The sequence below is a fragment of the Candidozyma duobushaemuli genome (assembly GCF_002926085.2).
Source record: "Candidozyma duobushaemuli strain B09383 chromosome Unknown B_B09383, whole genome shotgun sequence".
Lineage (NCBI taxonomy): Eukaryota > Fungi > Ascomycota > Pichiomycetes > Serinales > Metschnikowiaceae > Candidozyma > Candidozyma duobushaemuli.
In genome coordinates, this window is record NW_020289895.1 from 2964896 (window position 1) to 2982631 (window position 17736).

The window sequence follows — 17736 nt, forward strand, 5'->3', positions numbered from 1 at the left end:
AACAATACCAAAGATGCCAGGGGGACCTTTAGATCTTGAAAGCCAGCTTGTGTTTTATCGGAAATACCATTTCAACCACAAAAACGTTGCCATCCATTTGGGTTGCATTCCATTGATTCTATTGTCTGCGATTGCCTTGGCTACAAGAACGACAATCCTCGGCAAGGACCATCCATATATCTCCACCGGATCGATAGTGGCATGGACTTATGGGCTTTACTATGCCATCTTGGACTGGCAGCTTGGTATTCCTAGCTTCGGAGTTTTGGTAACCTTTGCCTACCTCATTAGGTCTTTCTACCTCAGCTTAGGCCCCGAGTCTATAATCAGCCAGTCACAATTTACTCAAATTGCGTTGGGCATTCACATTGTCTGCTGGTTGGCCCAGTTTTATGGACATGCTGTGCATGAGAAGAGAGCCCCTGCTTTGATGGACAACTTGCTTCAAGCTCTTGTGCTTGCCCCTTTCTTTGTTGTATTCGAGATTGCTTTTGCTTTAGGCTACAAGTTGGATATCAAGAAGAATATGGATAACAAAGCTGGTAAGTTGGTTATGGAGATGAACAAAAAAGAAAAGGAGAAGAAGGCAACTTGAGTTGCTCACAGCACATTCTCTGCTTTAGCAGTACGCAAGTACTCTTCATATTTTTCAGAGACTTCTCTCTCGTGGATTGCGGTACCTGTTACCTGGTTCCCAATTGCTGTATGTTAGTATGATGATGATATATGAAAATGACACAATACACGTACTAAACCATCCGGACCTGATATTATGATCGCGGCCGAAGATCTCGAGTTTTCGAGCATGTTTACCAACAAGGCGCTCGACTATGTCGTATAGCTCATCTGGCTTCCTAGAGGTTTCCCTGGTGCCGCTTACGATGTAGTCGAGGTCGATTTTTCTGTTTAACCATTGCGGATTGCCTTTTATCCCGACAATGAGATTTTCCTTCGAATGGTTCAACCAATGGCCCGTTCTGCCTGTCACAATGGTTCTTCTAAGCTGGTTGAGCTTGACCCAGATCATTTCATCGGAGATGGTGTATCCCCACTGAGCGAGTGCCTTGCGACCTATCTCGATTGATCTGCCAGTGACCCACAAAAAGAGGATTCCCTCATCTTGTAGTTCATGCATGGGCAATGATAAGAGCTCAGCATCTTTGCATGTTCCGTAAGGAAGAGACATGTGGATATCCCAAGCGGGATCCGAGATGATAGCGGCGAATTTGCCCAAAATTGGGAATGGGAGCAGACGTACATCACATCTAATCCACTGAGGAGGCAATTCGGGAAAAACAACTCCAGGCTCCCCAATTGTATAGTCAATTGCAAGCTCTGCAAGTTCGCTAGGCAATGTGTCATTCTCCTGTTGTTGAGGTTGCAAGGTATAGTAATGAAGGTAGCGACAGCTTTTGAGCTTATGACATGTATCTAAGTAAGAACAATTGCCTAGAGTCATATCCGTAGAGCCCGTTATCAAAGGCAAATAATGAACCTTTTGTCTCTGACAATTGTAAAGTGCTTTGGATAACTGGGTTCGATTTGTATTGATGATCTTGCGAAGTTTGGCGTTAGAAGGCAAATCCAGCACGCTCAGGCCAAAGCTACGAGTGTTGAAGCACAACTTGGCAAGGGTTTGACTATGTTCAGCTTCATCACATGCTTCATAAAATGCCTTTCTAACTGTCAACTGTTTAGCGCGTTCGACAGCGAGATTCTGGCAAGCTGTAGGTTTTCCTACTAGCTTCCAAATCTCCGAAGAATCACCATCAATGAGCAGATGACTTTTCTGTAACTCTCTTGGACCAAAAAGCTTTGCCAATCTCTCATTGATTGTATTTGATCTTTCCGAAGTCAAAGGAACAAAGGCTGGTGTCTCCTTCCCGTCAACTAGTCTTTTGAAGAACTCAAGTTTCAACTTATTGATAAAAACGAGCTCAAGACTCGGATGCTTATGAGTCTTTCTGAATTCCAAAGCATTGTTGGAAAGGCCATTGAATTTCTCAAGTTGGGCTTGAAAGTCTTCTCTTGAACAAGCCAACTTCTCTTTCTTCCTCCGGCAGAACGAGTCGAAGACAAAGAAGATGTTGTCAAGATTACCCATCCATGGACGCTGGATGAGTCCATCGCCATAAAGGAGGAAGAATTCTGCAAAAATGTAATAGGTGAACATAGTGAAGGAAAAAGGGATTTGGCCGACTTTTATAATTTCGGTGGCACTTTTTTGCAGCCGCTTACGCAGGTGAAACAGGACGCACCTCCTCGCTTAAGCTCTCGAGGAAGCGCTAATTTACCAGCTACAAGGGGACCCTCAAACTCATTTCAAACTTTTATTTATACATTTCTAGACTCAGAAGCCAAAAGGATTATCAGCAGTGGCGGCCTGCAAGTTGGCTCTTCTGCCGGTCTGCTGCGACTGCAATGGAGCATTGCCGAAACCGAGACCCGTAGGCTGCGACTGCAATGGTTGATCGCCAAAACCTTCGAATTGATTCTGGCCAAAGTTCTGACCGAATGTTGTCATAGGCTGTTGCTGCTGTTGTGGTTGTTGTGGGAAGTTACCACCAATAGATGTGTTTTGAAACATGTTGGTCATCTGGTCCATACCTGGCTGCTGGGGTTGGCCAAATTGACCAAATGGTTGTTGCTGCTGTTGTTGCTGCTGAGGAGCACCGAACAGTGTTTGGGGCATTCCGGAAGGCTGGCCAAAAGAAGTCTGAGGGAACCCACCCGTGGGCTGGTTGCTGAAGGAAGTTTGGGGGAAGCCTCCAGTCGCCTGACCTCCAAACGAGGTGTTGGGAATACCGCCTGTGGCCTGATTGCCGAATGAAGTTTGGGGCATTAAGCCGCCTGTGATTTGTCTACCAAACGAGGATTGAGGCACAAACTTGTTTAATCCACCGGTAATTTGACTGCCTAATTGGCCTCCTGTTGGCTGCTGGCTAAATGACGTCTGTGGCTGCTGACCAAATGAGGTTTGAGGCTGACCAAAGTTGGTTTGCTGTTGTCCAAAGCCGCCAGTTTGCTGTTGGCCAAATGTAGTGGGCGGCTGCTGACTGTATCCTCCAGTAAGCTGCTGGCTGAATGTCGTTGGTGGTTGTTGACCGAAACCTCCAGTTGGCTGCTGTCCAAAGGTCGTTTGTGGCTGCTGGCCGAAAGAGGTCTGTGGCTGCTGGCCCTGACCAGTAGGCTGCTGTCCAAACGTTGTCTGAGGCATCGTCACATTACCGGGCTGCAAGGGGACAAATGAGCTTGTAGGCTGCAATGGCACCTGCCCAAAAGAAGTTGGTTGTGGTGGTGGTGGTGGTGCTGGGCGAAGTTGCTGCATTTGACCGGTTTGAAGAGGAAGCATACCAGATGTTTGTTGTTGGCCTAAACCGGTGGGTTGAATGGGCATGAAGCCAGTTGGCTGGGCAGTAATAGGCATAAATCCTGTTGGCTGAGCAGTCATGTAGCCACCGGTTTGCATTGGAACAAAGGGTCCACCTGTACGTACAAGAACAAGAGGGGCCTGTCCACCAGTCTTTTGTAGAGGGACCATGTCAGTAGGTTGGGTTTGAGCAGTCTGGTTTTGTTGGGCAGGTTGAGCTGACAGAGCAGCAGTCTTGGACGGAGTCAAAGCAGGAGCAGATGGTAAGCTCAGTGGAGTATCCTTAGAAGGAGTCTGAGGAGGCTTGTTGGCCTCCAATGGCTTGATATCGACAAGATCCTGTAAGGAACCAGTATATTGAGGCTTGGAAGGAGTCTGAGTTTGGGTGAAGTCCTCGTTTGAGCGAGCAGCTGGCTTGACAGCCCAGGCGTCATCTTCGAACTTGTTGCCAGCTTTATTGCTGATAGGATCCTCCTTCTCTTTCTGAGGCGATGGAGCTGGAAGAGCGCTAGCGTCGACCTTCGAAATCTCGGTTGAGCTGTTGTTCTTCAAAGCACCAGTGGCTTCCGTGAAAAGACCGCCTGATGAGGCTGAAGCATCACCTGTCTTCTGTCTTCCATACTTATTGTCCAAGTGTTTCATGACCCTGAGGATATCACCTTCTCTTAAGCCAAGAGAACGTAACAAAGATGGCGTAATGTCCTCGAGAATGGACTCGTCCATCTGCTCACGGGCAAAGTTGATCGAATAGCGCTGACAGTTACCAATATCAACCCCACAAGTGAGGAAGAAGTCGAACCAGTCGTAATCTGGCTCGCCCAGCGAGACACCAGTAGTTGCTTTAGGTCTTGATGGCTGAGGAGGAGCAATGTCGTTGATTGCAGCAACAGAGGAGGTCTTTGCAGGAGACACACCAGAGGAGTGAGTCCCTCTGTCCTTGTTTCTCTTTGCCATATGCTTGGCGACCTCGTCCTTGTAATGCTGAAGCGAGGTGCCAGTGATTTTCTCGACGTACTCCAAATCCTCAATAGATAACTTGGTGGCAGCAACAGCGATCTTGACACCATTTGTTTTATGCAAATGAACTTTGCCTTCCATGCATCCCAAGAACTCAGCTTCGACCTTAAACGAGCCGGTGCTGTCAATCCAGGTTCTGACGCGATGATAGTTCGGCATGTTTTTATCATCGCCTCCGGAGCTCGATCTCTTATCTCTGCGTGCTCTATCGCTCTCTCTGATCCGATCTCTCTCGTCACGGCTGTGATACCTCAGTTTCTTGTCGACAACGCGGCCCTTGCTGGAGGACTTTTGGGACTTGCGTCTAGTGGGGCCATCAGTCAATTTGTCCAAGTTTGTGGTGCTTAGGATCTCAATATAGCTCGAAGGAACAACACCTCTTCTGCCATTTGAAACACGTTCACACATCCACCATTCTCTTGACTTGGTGTCATCCAAAATGTGCACCTCATCACCTTCTCTACACGCCAATTCGTCGCTGCCCTGCGATTCAAAATCATACATGAGCACACCGACCTTCTTGTTGGACGAGGAAGTTTTTGTCAGTGCCGCTCTGGCAACTTCACGCAATCCCTTTTGGTTCTCAGCACCCTTCAAGTCACCCAAAACGGCCATGATTGCCTCGGCAACATCCTTACTGCCTGCGTGCAATTCGATCTCGGCATCCGGGTTGTGAAATTTCAAGAAGACGTGCTTCTTCTCGTGAGAAAACAGCTCTAAATCTCTTATTCTCCAATTGTTGTCAAGACTCAGCGCCGAACGAAGACGCAATTTCTTGGGGTTCAGCGTGTTGGGCTTGAGAATGATCAAGCCGTTACCCACAGACACCACGACTGGACGCTTCTTTCTGCCATCAACTTCGTCAATGTACCAGCGGAAGTACTCACCGTCAAAGTTATGCTCTTTAGGTGGTGATTCAGGCTGGTCGACCGCAGACTCTCTGCGAGAAGGAGTCGTGGGATCCAGGGGTGGGCGCTCCCTTCTAGGTTCGCTAGCTCCTCCACTAGGACGTGTAGGCATTGGCGGAGGAAGGGCATCTTCAAAGTCATCGTCTTCGTCATCGTCTTCCTCTGGTTCTCTGCCTCTAGCTGGGGCTCTATCGACGGGTTGCCTCTGTTCCACTGGTCTCTCTGGCTGTTTAACCTCTTCTGGCTCCGCCAGCAGAACTGGCGTTCTATCCTTATGCACGGGAGGTGGAGCAAATGCCGATATTGGGAGTTGTTGCCTGGCTGGAGTTGGATCAGCAGCAGGGGCAGAGACGGCTTGAGCTTGGGGCTGGGCCAGACCATTGCCTGTCTGCTCTATGTAGTTGGAGGGAATAAAACCAAAGTTAGTGTTCGAAGCATCTCCAACAAGAAGCCAGTCGGGATCATTCAAATCGTAAATGTTGAAAATGTCCCCCTCCTTGAAACTGAGTTCTTCCTCGGTCTGCTTGTCATAGTCGTAGAGACCCCGGCACTGTTTCACCACAGGGGCAACCTCTATGTAATTGGCAGGAACGAGACCAACGGGTTCTTCCACCTCTTCGTCGCCCACAGGGAGCACTCTCTTCTTGGCTTTCCACCAATCATCTATGTCCAGTTTTTCAAGCAAATATAGCAAATCATCTTGCTGGATAGTGAGCTCTTCCTCGGCCTGCGCTGGGTAGTCATACAAGGCTTTGTATACACCGATGTAGAGCGAGGCCATTTTGCTCTAACCTTGATCTCTGGGTCGGGTGTAACGATCAACGTTGAGGTTGAGAAATGGTTGAGTTGCGCACACAAAGTTGCGCCGGTTGGCGCCGTTCCAGGTTGGATAGTAATTTGTGAATTTTAGATTGCCGAAGAAAGAGGATTGTGAATGAGTTTTTTGAAATCCGAATTTTGGTGATGTTAGTTACAATGTGTGGCCGAGTTTGTGGCACAATTCCTTCCAGACTCGCTGTGGGTTCTACCTTAGACAAAGAGGAAAGATGATGAAGCACTTTTCATGATGTTGTTGCGTTTTTGGTGCTTTTAATCCAACTCAGATTCCAGTCTATTTCACTACCTAGATTTTGTTGTGCTTTTGCAATTGCTTAGGTGGAATAGAAGAGGCCACCTATCATGCACTGCGAGTTAGATAGAGCTTTACCAGCACCTTTTCTCGGTCCGAAAGCATGCGATACCGCAGAGAACAATATTATTACTTTCACCAACATTCTATCAAAATTGATTTCGAGGATCCCCTCGACGAGGGAAATTCACCTTGCAACTTGTGAAAATGTATTATTGTTGGTGTGGCTTTCTATCTAAACGCTGCGCCGTTTGCAGCCATTACTTATCTGTATCATCAGCCACTGGATCGTCCACAGTAACAAAACGTCAACATTTTGAACTAGTTCACCTTGCTGATGCCCTCCCCACCTTCAAGCAACACGTTTTCAATATTCTTCATCGCCATCACAGCAGTGTAGTCGTAGTTTTCCTTGGTAGAGGCACCGATGTGAGGCGTCAAGACAACATCATGGCGGTTGTAAAGGTCGGGATGCACCTGTGGCTCGCCCTCAAAGACGTCAAGTCCAGCGAACAAGACCTTGCCCAGCTTGAGGCCGTCTACTAAAGCCTGTTCATCGATTACAGGCCCTCTACCAATGTTGATGATTCTGAAAGGCTTGGCCATAGCATCAATAACCTCAGAGTTTACCATGTGGTATGTTTCAGGAGTACCAGGACAGGCAATGACCACAAGGTCGGCGACTTCTCTGGCGTCCACGAGAGTCTTGTGGTAGTGAACAGGGAAACCCAAACTGGCTTCGTGCTCTTTGGACAATGGGGAGCGTTTGACGTAGTGAATGTTCATTCCCACGTTCAGCAAGTAACTTGCAATTGTCTGGCCAATGTTTCCAAAACCCACAATGACGACGTTATGGCCATTAGGACTCAAGCATGGTCTTCCGCCTGCGTAGTGGCCAAAGGAGTAGCCGTGGGCGGCATCAAGGTGGCATCTTCCCTTTTCAGAGTCGAATTTGTTGGAATCAAGAAGCTTTCTCATCTGCACGGTGTGGTTGATGTCTGCAGTGAAGGAAGTGGTGAAAGCAGGGAAGTTTCTGAAGGCACACAAGGCGTTGTACAAGACGAGTTCAGCCACAGGCTTGGAGGCACCGTCAGAAGGAACGTTGGTTAAGATGATGCCCTTCTCAGCCATCCTGGAGCCATTGTAGGGCTCGAATCCCACAGAACAGATGGAAACAACACGCAAGGACTTTGGAGCTGCCTCGAGAATCTCTCCGGTGAATCCTCCAAGGAGCACAAACCCCAACCAGGCGCCGTAGATTGCTTGGATGTCATTGAACTTGGTTCTGAAGTCCTGGATCACCTGCTCTTTGGAGCCAGGCAAGTCGTAGAAAACCGGCTCAACCTTTTTGATGAACTGGGCATATTCAGGCAAGTCTTTGTTCAAGTCGCCGATGAATAAAACCTTTGGTTTTGTCATTGTGGTAAACTGTGGTGAAACTTTTCATGTAGCACGGAATCCACCTACTTATAACAAGCAGTACAGAGCGATGCGGCACTCCCCCACCATCTAACCTTTTAGATGCCATGCACCTGATACCTCAGGATTTACACTCAACGACACCGGCGAACACGATTTCGAAAATGAGGATTTTGTGAATGTTAAGTTTTATTTGTCGTTTTGTCGTTGACGTTGGAAATGTCAATATGAGAGCCGCATAGTAGCTCAAATTGCCGCACCCCAAGACCACCATGGTGCTCTAGAAGTCGAAGTGGAGAGGATCGACAGTGAAAAATTCCGGGTTCTTTGGGCTACTCGGGGAGCTCCAGAATAAACTTTAGAATAGATTCCGAGTTAAAAAATTATTATGATGTCAAGGGGAAGACAGTTTTCGTGGACGCAATGCGATTAAGTCAATGTCCTAGAGGAAAGTACATGCGAGCAAGGCGTGATTTCATCCGAGATACTGTGGAGGTGGAAAGGACATTTAGACATTTTGCAGCAAAGGTTTCGAAAGATCTCAGACTTTTTTAGGTCGTCATCTTGTTTAGCTGGGTCTGTTTTGACAGTAAAAGGGATTCTGGCAAATATTGGAGGTAATGTTGCAATGCCTTATAGATCACTGGGAGTGCCAATCTGAAGGTCAAAATTCAAGTCATACTCGAATCTATGTCGGACAAAAACAATTGTCTTGAATTTGCCGTCCAAAGCTGATTTTATTACGATCATGAGCTGAAAGTACTGACACAGAAATAGTGTACTCAAGAACGCTTTGATGTATAGAAGGAGCTGTGGAAGCTTCCATGAATACTTGAACAAGCGATACACGTTTCCGGATTGCAGCAACTACTCTGAACTCGGAATCCTACCATCCAACTTTCCATACAAACCATCCTCTCACAAGCACAGGTAGATTCATTTCCCTTCATGCTGACCGCATCTAGACGATAAGTAACTAGATCTTCTCTATATCGATCTCAATTGCTACAAAAGCAACGAGCAGGATCTACACAAGGTATCGTCTTTTTCGTTTATGCCGGCGAATGAGGGCCGGATATGCCTAATTACCGATGGCAGTGCCTGAATATATATGCCATGTCGTCTGTCTAGCAGTCTGTATCAAGGTTTAGTGGTGCGAGTGGCCGGGTTCACCCAAGTACTTGGCAGCGTAAACCGTACCACAGTGCCAGCATCTGGCAGGCTCGTCCTCTTCAACCTTCATCCAGTAAGCCTTGTGGTCCTCGCCACCCTTACCTCTGCAGCCAACGTAACGGTAGCCAATGTAAGTTGGAACCAAGAAGGGGTCAGCCAAAGTACCGCTACCTTCCTTGATAGGCTTCTCCATGTCGAAGACATCAATACCTTCACGCTTACCCAAGATTTCGTATCTCTCCAAACCAGTGGCCTGGTCCATGTCGGTTGGGATGGTACCTGGCTGGGCACCTGGACCAATCAAAGAGGAGTCTGGGCCGGTAACATCGTGGATGGTCTCAGCAGTGATGTGCTTTTCCTGGGTCTTGTTTTCCTGGACCTTGGTCTGGAGGAGTATTCTAGATGTAGAGATGCCTCTGGCCATTCTGATTGGCTGGGTAGCCATTCTAGTGGGCTGGGCAAGTGAGCGGACAAACGTGCGGGAAAGCCTGTGAGTTAGTAAGATGTTCATGGGTGTATTTGCTCTCGTATCAATTGAGTGAAGTATTTTGCTCATTGTCTCAGATAAGATAACGGCCGGCGGGCATGGCGTTGGAATTCGGCAAAATTCAGGCAAACTTGGCGATGTGGTGTGGTGAAACATACATTTTGCTGTGGATATAGTAGTAAGGAGAAGGGTTTCTCTAGCGTTTAAACCCAAGTGAGGTGGTGATGTTTTCGAAAAAATCAGCTAACTGGCGAGGCATAGAAAGGAAGACGCTTCATTGGCTCTTGGTCACGTGCGATAGGAGCACGTGGAAGAGTGGAATGATTCAATTACTTCAAAATGGTTGGCTCTCTGCTTCTACGAATTATGTAATTCTGAATTTGGAGGGATTCTTGGAAGCTTGACATAAAAAGCTGTACTTGGAAGTGCCCGGAAGCATTTCATCCCTAGCGTCTCCGATTGGCTGCGAAAGATGATCGAGATAAGCCCGATACGAAAAGAAATTTCAAAAGAATTTTTCAAGGTTTGAGCAAATAGGTTTTACTTTATAATCAAGGAAGCTAATGTCAGTAGGGTTTTGATGTCAGAGAATGCTAAGATGGTTTACCAGTATGAGATACTGAAACGGCTGCATATCGCACCTTAGTACCAATGAGGACACTCCAAGAGGTCAGCCCAACTACTGAAGTTTGAAACAGAGCCTCAGCTTTCCAATTGAAGGTACAAGTTATCACACTTTAAGAACTCTATATCACCCATAATTGGGTCTGTTGCGAGAAATAAATTTCTCTAACCTTTTGTCTATAGAAGTAAGAACTCATGCTAAACCGACTTTTGCCGGACAGTTCATGCTATGATACCAAGCTACATTTCAACAGCAGTACTTGTTTGTCTGGAAGGAGCATAATCCCCACTCTAAAGTTATATATCTGCGGTACAGTATAGTCACGAGGGCTGAAGCCCTACACACGTGACACATACTGTTCCTTCGCGCTTCAAAACCCCGTACCCCTGGAACCAGGCCTGCACTCCGTTGCTCGCTCACAGTCTCTAAAAATTTTCCAATTCTATTATTCCTATCTTCCTTACCAAACACAAGGTATGTTTCGATCGACCATAAATCAAGGAATTTAGAATGGATATCACAAACGAACAATAAATGAATGACCGTGCAAGCGATACGTGGGCCACATGCGTCCTGAAGACCGAACACCGAACCCCGAAAATGATATAAAGCCATCGTTTCCTCCCATCCATCGTCTCGACAAATTTACTAACAGAAAGATGCCAAAGAAGAGAGCTTCCAACGGTAGAAACAAGAAGGGCAGAGGTCACGTTAAGCCAGTCAGATGTTTGAACTGTGCTAGATGTGTGCCAAAGGACAAGGCCATCAAGAGAGTCACCATCAGAAACATGGTCGAGGCTGCTGCCGTGAGAGACTTGTCTGAGGCCTCCGTCTACCAGGAGTACGCCTTGCCAAAGTTGTACAACAAGTTGCACTACTGTGTCTCTTGTGCCATTCACGCCAGAATCGTCAGAGTCAGATCTAGATCCGACAGAAGAATCAGAACTCCTCCTCAGAGAAAGAGATTCTCCGCCGACAGAAAGGTCTCTCCTGCCGACGCTGCCAAGAAGGCCGCCTAAACATCATGAATAGCAGTAATCATACATAAAATATCTATCGAACCCAGTTGTAGACGAAAGGGTGCTAGAGAACGAAGCGACACCTTCATTGAAAACGAATTATTGGATGACTTGAGCCGACGATTTTCCTCGTCGTTGCAAACACGCTTGTAGCGTGGAGATCGGCATAGGGCTTTGACAGGTATCTGAAGTGTCACCGAATACACAACGCAAAAGGAATTATCGTTTTCAAATACTACTCTATCGTTCGCCATCAATAGAACCTTCTTTTAAGTCAGCACAGAAAATGAATTTCTTTTAGCACCAAAGAACTACCTTTCTCATCGCTAATCAGCACGAGGTGCTATCCTGATCAACGGTCTAGACAACACTTGTTCAACAAAGCAAAAAAGGCTATTGAAAACCATAACCCAATTGCGCCTGAAGATCATCTTAACAAATTGAGATAGCAGAAAGTCGGTTAATTCTTCAGCAACTTTAATGCCCTGCCTCGGTAGACTGAGAAGTGATATATGGCTCCCATTGCTAGAACACCCTCTCAACTAGTTTTCTAGACCCCTTATACTTTCTCAAACTGGCAATCCTACCCAGCAATCATCCAAGAATAAATCTCGTCAGAATTGGTTGAATCACCCAAGGGGAGAAAATTGCCTGGTATAAGCTGGTGTACAGGTGTTTGTCCGCCTCCACAGCGTAGCGTTGCAATTTTTTTGTCCTGTCTTCGCTGTCTCGCTGCTAATATAGCGGCATCAGTTTCGTTTGCGAACACCACCCTTTTTTCCTTACACCCCCCACACCAACGCCAATTGTATCCGCAAGTCCTGGAAAGCGGCCCAATTCACTGTATCATTTTGGGCGTAACACGACTGATAGGAACAGCATTCAGCCATTCGGCCAAATTGAGAATTCCCCCCTCAGACTCGACCGATTTGGCGCAATCCCCATACAATCATAGAAGGAAACACAGAATCCAGTGCCGATAAGAGCAGCAAGACAAAAGACAAAATGGACCATAATTGGAAATTTTCCCAATGCTTCGGCGATAAGGGCGATATTGAGAATATCACCGAGGCCGACATAATCTCCACAGTAGAGTTCGACAGCACGGGCACGTTCTTGGCCACCGGTGATAAGGGCGGCCGTGTGGTGTTGTTTGAGAGAAACGGCAGCAAGAAAAATAGCTGCGAGTACAAATTTTTTACCGAGTTTCAAAGTCACGATGCGGAGTTTGACTACCTCAAGTCGTTGGAGGTTGAGGAGAAGATCAACAAGATCCAATGGTTGCGCTCTCTGAACAACCTGTTGTACCTCTTATCGACCAATGACAAAACCATAAAGTTGTGGAAGATCATGGAGAGACAGGTGCGTCTTGTCAGCGAGAATAACTTGAACGGGTTGGATCACTTACCGTCTGGCAAAACCAACGTTGGAGACTTGCGTTTACCAAAAACGACCTTCCACGACAAGTTGATTCTGGCACAGCCGAAAAAAATTTACTCCAATGCCCACGCTTACCACATCAACTCCATTTCGGTCAACTCTGACCAGGAGACATACCTATCGCTGGACGACTTGCGCATCAACTTGTGGAACTTGGACATCTCAGATCAGTCTTTTAATATCGTTGACATCAAGCCCACTAACATGGAGGAGCTCACGGAGGTGATCACCTCAGCCGAGTTCCACCCGCAGCATTGTAACCTATTCATGTACTCGCTGTCCAAAGGCACGATCAAGTTGCTGGACATGAGATCCAATTCATTGTGTGATACACACGCAAAGATCTTTGAGGAATATTTGGACCCGGCGTCGCATAATTTTTTCACGGAGATCACCTCCTCCATCCTGGATGTGAAGTTCTCTCATGACGGACGTTACATCGTTAGTAGAGACTACATGACCGTCAAGCTCTGGGACTTGGCCATGGAGAGAAAGCCTGTGGCCACAATCAATGTTCACGAGCACTTGAGGGATCGCTTGTGCGACACGTACGAGAACGACGCAATCTTTGACAAATTCGAGGTACAATTTGGCGGCGACAACCGCTCAGTCATGACAGGCTCCTATAATAACAACTTTATGATATATCCTAATGCTGTTAATGCCAATTCTTCAGGCAATTCAGGAAAGGGTTTGGACATGTCGCTGTTTTCGCTTAAAAAGGGTCAGAGAGAAAGTGATGACGAAGGTAAGAATGGAGCTCAAAACCATGACGATGATGACGATGACGATGACGATGACTCTGAAGAAGATGCTAAGCTCTTTGCTCCTCCTGGTCAAGGGTTCCCACAATCGCCTAAGCCTGGTGAGGACGAGCAGGAAGAAATCATTTTGCAGGCGGACAAGTCTGCTTTCAAATCAAAGAAATCTGGTCAGGATGGCACCACACGTCGGAGGATGATGAGCGGAGTGGGCAGTGGCAGTGTGGACAATGACTACATTGATTTCAAGAAGAGCATTTTACATTTGTCGTGGCATCCGCAAGAAAACCTGGTTGCCATTGCTGCCACAAATAATCTTTACATCTTCTCGACGTTGTAAACTGGCGAAGAGAGAGTTACGACATGAACATGATGACTATTTTGTACATTCGGGTAGCTAGAGTAGAAACGAATAACATGCATGCAGAGGGACTTACTCCTCGATGTGTCTGTTGACGTCCGAGTTCCAGAACAAGGTCTTGTCGCCGTCACCCCAAAAGAACTTCTTGCTTCTCAAGTTCTGGTATTCGTATTGAGTAGGCCACTCTTCGTCAGACATGTGTCTCAAGTGGTCTCTGTGCTCCACGTGCTTCATCTCAATACGACCGACAGGAATGGCAGTCAAAAGGATGGCTGGGATAGCCACGTAGTAGGTAATCTTGGTCCACAACTTGGTGACACTCTCAGAGTGGTGGACCTTCTCAGCGTATTCCTTCTTGAAGGCCTCACCAGCGGTCTTGTCGACCTTGAAGGCATTGTCCTTGATGAACTTGGACACGTGACCGTGGCCGTGGCCGTGGGAGTTGAATCTAGTAAAGGTACGGTTCGTCAAATTTCTAAACATTGCTGTAGGTGTAGCTGTTGGTAACTGAGCTATGAGAATTTTAGTATGTTCGCGCACGGTTTGATTGGTGGGAAACGCAGCTCACGATCACGTGCAGGAGTCCAAATCAGCCCACCACTTCAGCTGGGGTAAAGAAGCAGAAATTGGAGAAGAATTGAGAACAAGATGGATTGAGCAATTCTCGCTTACCTGAGAATATGTATCAGGCGTGTAAGTATTAGGTTCAATAGACGTTGTGACACTTCTATTGTCGAGAATGAATGTTGGTGCCGCTACAGAAATAAGCCCACGGCGTTCAATTTTTGATGTAGGCATTTAAGTTCCTCATAGATACTCAATTGAGCTGTCTAAATCTCGAATTCTTGGGGTGGTTGCATGGCAGCAGTATGGTTACTATTTGGCTGCGAAATGATACGCTCGCACTATACAACTGCTTCAGCTTTATACTCATTCTATAGTATCTCCAATTGTCCATGTATTTAGGGTCCTTCTTCGTTTCGCGGCCTCTCAAGGGCGGCTCCTTTGGGCTGAAACATAACAACAGGATCTGGTCCATCTTTTTTCGAATTGACCTGCTCAGACCTCTCAACGTCCATTTCTCTCGTGTTTTGCTTCATCCCGGGCTCCAGGCCTTGTCGAAAAGACATCATCTCATTTGTTAGCTCCACAACCTTTTCATCAAACGAAAAATCCTCCTTAGCCCGTGCATACCTGATGTAGTCTCTTCTGAACGACGGAAATTGGTGAATCAACTTCTCGTTTTCAAGAAGAAGGTCTTCCGTGGGCTTGTTTTTGAGAAGTTTTTTCATTTCATTTTCGTGGAGAGCGGTGACTTCTCTCGTGGTCAAATACTCCACCAAGAGCAGTTTCTCTCTCACCATTAGCTCAAGATAGTCCTCGTCTGACATTGTATAGACGGCCATTTTGTCAATCTTGTTCAGAGCCTTCGACTTGTCTGGACCAAGCTCTAACATCGGTTGAAAGTCTTTCCCCTTGCCAACGACAAACTGAGACACTTTGTCAAAAGGATGCCAGATCCTCAATCGTGGCAAGTACACATAGCGTTTGAACTTCTGTTCCATCAAACCTCCTTCGTTGTACTCGCGCTGTAACATGACCATGTAATTATTGGGAACGTATGCTGGGACGCCTTCAACGTAGGTTAGCTTCATTGGCGACAAGTCCTTCAAGGAGGCAAAGTGCCTATTTCTGCAATTGTAAATCTGGAGGTAGTTGTTCCTTGCCACTTCTAAATCATCCATAAAGCGGTCTTTGTTGGTCCTTCTGAGACCTCGCGGCAACTTTCTATCGTACTCCTTAGGGGCAACCATGTTAGAAATGGAGAGACCAGTGATGTCAATGTAAAGACCAGTATCCATATCGATGAACCTTCCGTCGATGTTGTTAAGGCCGTTGCCAAATTCTCTCAGAGAAATCCAAGTACCAATGTCTAGGAAGTATCTTCCTGTTTTGACTTCACCGTTGATGTCTGTGCCGAAGTCAACGATAATCGATTGATTAAAATTACGAGCCAAGACATGAAGATCGGTTATTGGCATCTGTACATCAACGTCTGCATCCCACGGAAAGTTGATCCCATTCCAGTACCATGAAAGTAATGTACCGTGTGCAACCCAGCTTTGCAAATGTTGAGCATTAATGAATCGAAGCCAGGCTTGAGTGAGACTATGCAAAGCAGGTGCTTGAAGGTCCAGAAAATTTATAATGCTTTTATAAAATCTCCAGTCGTAATGACTTCCCCATGCCCAATTAGGTGTTGACCTGTGAAGTTGGGCCTCGTATAAATATTTTGTTGGTTCCACGCCGCTGATTGAAAGGTTTAAACTGAGAGCATAATTGCGCTCGTGTGGTGTAAGCGTCTCTTTTGCAAGTAACTCCTGAAGTCTGAGTCTCAGATCCTCCACAAAATCCTCATGCTGAAGTTCGATAGTAGGGTGATAAGTATCACTACTCTCATCTTCATAATATGATGCAAGGCGGCAAAGCTCTTCCCTGATGTCGACCTCGTCAGCCCTACCTGCCACAGACTTTGCCAAGTCGGAGTGCAGAAGACGGACTCTACTACCCACTTCTTGGTTGACGTTGAGCCTTATCGACCTCAGACGGCCTGAAGGGTGAGGTAGTAAAAGTACTATTGATAACGGCTTGTCCATGAAGTCGTTCAAGTACAGGGCTGCCTCAACCTTTTTCAGAGCATGTGGAGTCCGGCCTCCATATTGATCAACATGGAAGCCTGTTCGAAGTGGAGATTGCAAGATTTCTTTGAGGCACGCTTGCTTCCTTTCATCAGCAACGAGATTCTCATGATAAAGATGTGCAATTTGGGAATCGTCTATGCACCAGTTTGGGGCAGTTGCCTGCGGATTGGGGTTTTTCCTCGTCTTTCTAGGTGTCTTCCCAAACATCTTACAAGACTGTCTGTTTTCTCCAGCTGACATGAAATGCGGATATAGGGCAGACAAATCAGTCCAGTCTGACCAGTGAAACACTGGGAGGGTGTATTCGAATGTTGCTGGGCTTGCACCCACGTCATTTTTGAGTTGTTCGTTATATTCATTGAGGATCATGCCCAAGGTGAAGCGAGGCTCGAAAGGTAGGAGTATGGGGTTCTCAGATTCATCTTTTAGGAAAGCTGGTATAGATACAGCTGTCTTGTCTGCTCCGTAGGCCGAGCCATTCACGGAAAGTGCTGCGATCTTGATATCCTTGCTCTCGGTACTCGGATCCTCCAAGTAGTTACTAAAGATCTTATCAGTCCAAGCGTCGAAAGCAAATGAGTTTCTTTCTCGAAGAAGTACAGCATAATCTCGAAGGGTGTTTGTAAGGTTCTTCAACGGTAGAAGTTTCTCGGGACTCTGTGTACCTATAAGCGAAATAACGATAAGGTGTAGAGCAATTACTGCCAAGGCAAGGTATTGGCAGCGGCGTCTGCGGATCATGAAAATCTATGAATTTTTTGTTGTAAGAGGTGGAGTCCCATGTATAAATAAAAATGTTGATCGAGGCTGTGTGAAAAGACAGATTTTGTCAGGGACGGAACTATCTGTATGCTCTACCGAATAGACCGGCATGAAGGAGATGTCAAGCCGTGATTGTAGACCGCGCAACCGTCGAAAACAATGAAGTAGAGAGCCGAAATCAGGGGTACTTAAGATTCGAAAAACCAGCCTGTCTGGCCTACGCCCATTGCTTCTTGAACATAATGACGGGCTATGCCTATCCTTCAGGTTCCTCACTATTGCTTGCTCGAGTGTATCGAGCCGAAAATAGATGATGGTGGCTCGAGACAAACGATCACAATTAGAGGGAAGCGCACAAAGCTACGGCGGTCGACATACCAACAGGTTTCAAGTATCACTGCTTCAAAATTGAAGCGCTTAACTTGTCAGACAGCCACTCGCACCCACCCAAAGCCACGTCTTCCGAAAAAGCGTGTGGCAAAGGGTCAAGATCATCGCTCCTTTCAGCACTTATGACTAGGTCGTAAGTGGCTGGTGAAAGGCAAACAAATTGTAGATGACCA

At 46.7% G+C, this 17736-nt stretch overlaps 9 protein-coding genes across 9 annotated transcripts; 3 read left to right on the forward strand and 6 right to left on the reverse strand. All coding sequences in view use genetic code 12, as the record gives it.

Annotated features, from left to right (window-relative positions):
• Positions 1 to 13: 13 nt before the first annotated feature.
• On the forward strand, positions 14 to 595 carry CXQ87_002745 (uncharacterized protein; the record flags this gene model as incomplete). Its single annotated transcript, XM_025481240.1, has 1 exon — positions 14 to 595. The coding sequence occupies one exon, from the start codon at positions 14 to 16 to the stop codon at positions 593 to 595; it is 582 nt and encodes a 193-aa protein (XP_025335540.1).
• Positions 596 to 649: 54 nt separating this feature from the next.
• On the reverse strand, positions 650 to 2173 carry CXQ87_002746 (mRNA (N6-adenosine)-methyltransferase; the record flags this gene model as incomplete). The annotated part of the gene is made up of 1 exon (XM_025481241.1): positions 650 to 2173. One exon carries the CDS (start codon positions 2171 to 2173, stop codon positions 650 to 652), a length of 1524 nt encoding a protein of 507 aa, XP_025335541.1.
• Positions 2174 to 2350: 177 nt separating this feature from the next.
• SLA1 (cytoskeletal protein-binding protein) lies at positions 2351 to 6076 on the reverse strand (the record flags this gene model as incomplete). The annotated part of the gene is made up of 1 exon (XM_025481242.1): positions 2351 to 6076. The coding sequence occupies one exon, from the start codon at positions 6074 to 6076 to the stop codon at positions 2351 to 2353; it is 3726 nt and encodes a 1241-aa protein (XP_025335542.1).
• A 669-nt stretch (positions 6077 to 6745) lies between these two features.
• CXQ87_002748 (uncharacterized protein) lies at positions 6746 to 7843 on the reverse strand (the record flags this gene model as incomplete). The annotated part of the gene is made up of 1 exon (XM_025481243.1): positions 6746 to 7843. One exon carries the CDS (start codon positions 7841 to 7843, stop codon positions 6746 to 6748), a length of 1098 nt encoding a protein of 365 aa, XP_025335543.1.
• A 1147-nt stretch (positions 7844 to 8990) lies between these two features.
• Positions 8991 to 9527, reverse strand: COX4 (cytochrome c oxidase subunit IV; the record flags this gene model as incomplete). Its single annotated transcript, XM_025481244.1, has 1 exon — positions 8991 to 9527. The coding sequence occupies one exon, from the start codon at positions 9525 to 9527 to the stop codon at positions 8991 to 8993; it is 537 nt and encodes a 178-aa protein (XP_025335544.1).
• Positions 9528 to 10787: 1260 nt separating this feature from the next.
• RPS26A (40S ribosomal protein eS26) lies at positions 10788 to 11147 on the forward strand (the record flags this gene model as incomplete). The annotated part of the gene is made up of 1 exon (XM_025481245.1): positions 10788 to 11147. The coding sequence occupies one exon, from the start codon at positions 10788 to 10790 to the stop codon at positions 11145 to 11147; it is 360 nt and encodes a 119-aa protein (XP_025335545.1).
• Positions 11148 to 12152: 1005 nt separating this feature from the next.
• Positions 12153 to 13688, forward strand: CDC55 (protein phosphatase 2A regulatory subunit; the record flags this gene model as incomplete). Its single annotated transcript, XM_025481246.1, has 1 exon — positions 12153 to 13688. One exon carries the CDS (start codon positions 12153 to 12155, stop codon positions 13686 to 13688), a length of 1536 nt encoding a protein of 511 aa, XP_025335546.1.
• Positions 13689 to 13781: 93 nt separating this feature from the next.
• On the reverse strand, positions 13782 to 14192 carry COX13 (cytochrome c oxidase subunit VIa; the record flags this gene model as incomplete). Its single annotated transcript, XM_025481247.1, has 1 exon — positions 13782 to 14192. One exon carries the CDS (start codon positions 14190 to 14192, stop codon positions 13782 to 13784), a length of 411 nt encoding a protein of 136 aa, XP_025335547.1.
• Positions 14193 to 14671: 479 nt separating this feature from the next.
• Positions 14672 to 17152, reverse strand: CXQ87_002753 (uncharacterized protein; the record flags this gene model as incomplete). The annotated part of the gene is made up of 1 exon (XM_025481248.1): positions 14672 to 17152. One exon carries the CDS (start codon positions 17150 to 17152, stop codon positions 14672 to 14674), a length of 2481 nt encoding a protein of 826 aa, XP_025335548.1.
• Positions 17153 to 17736: the final 584 nt, after the last annotated feature.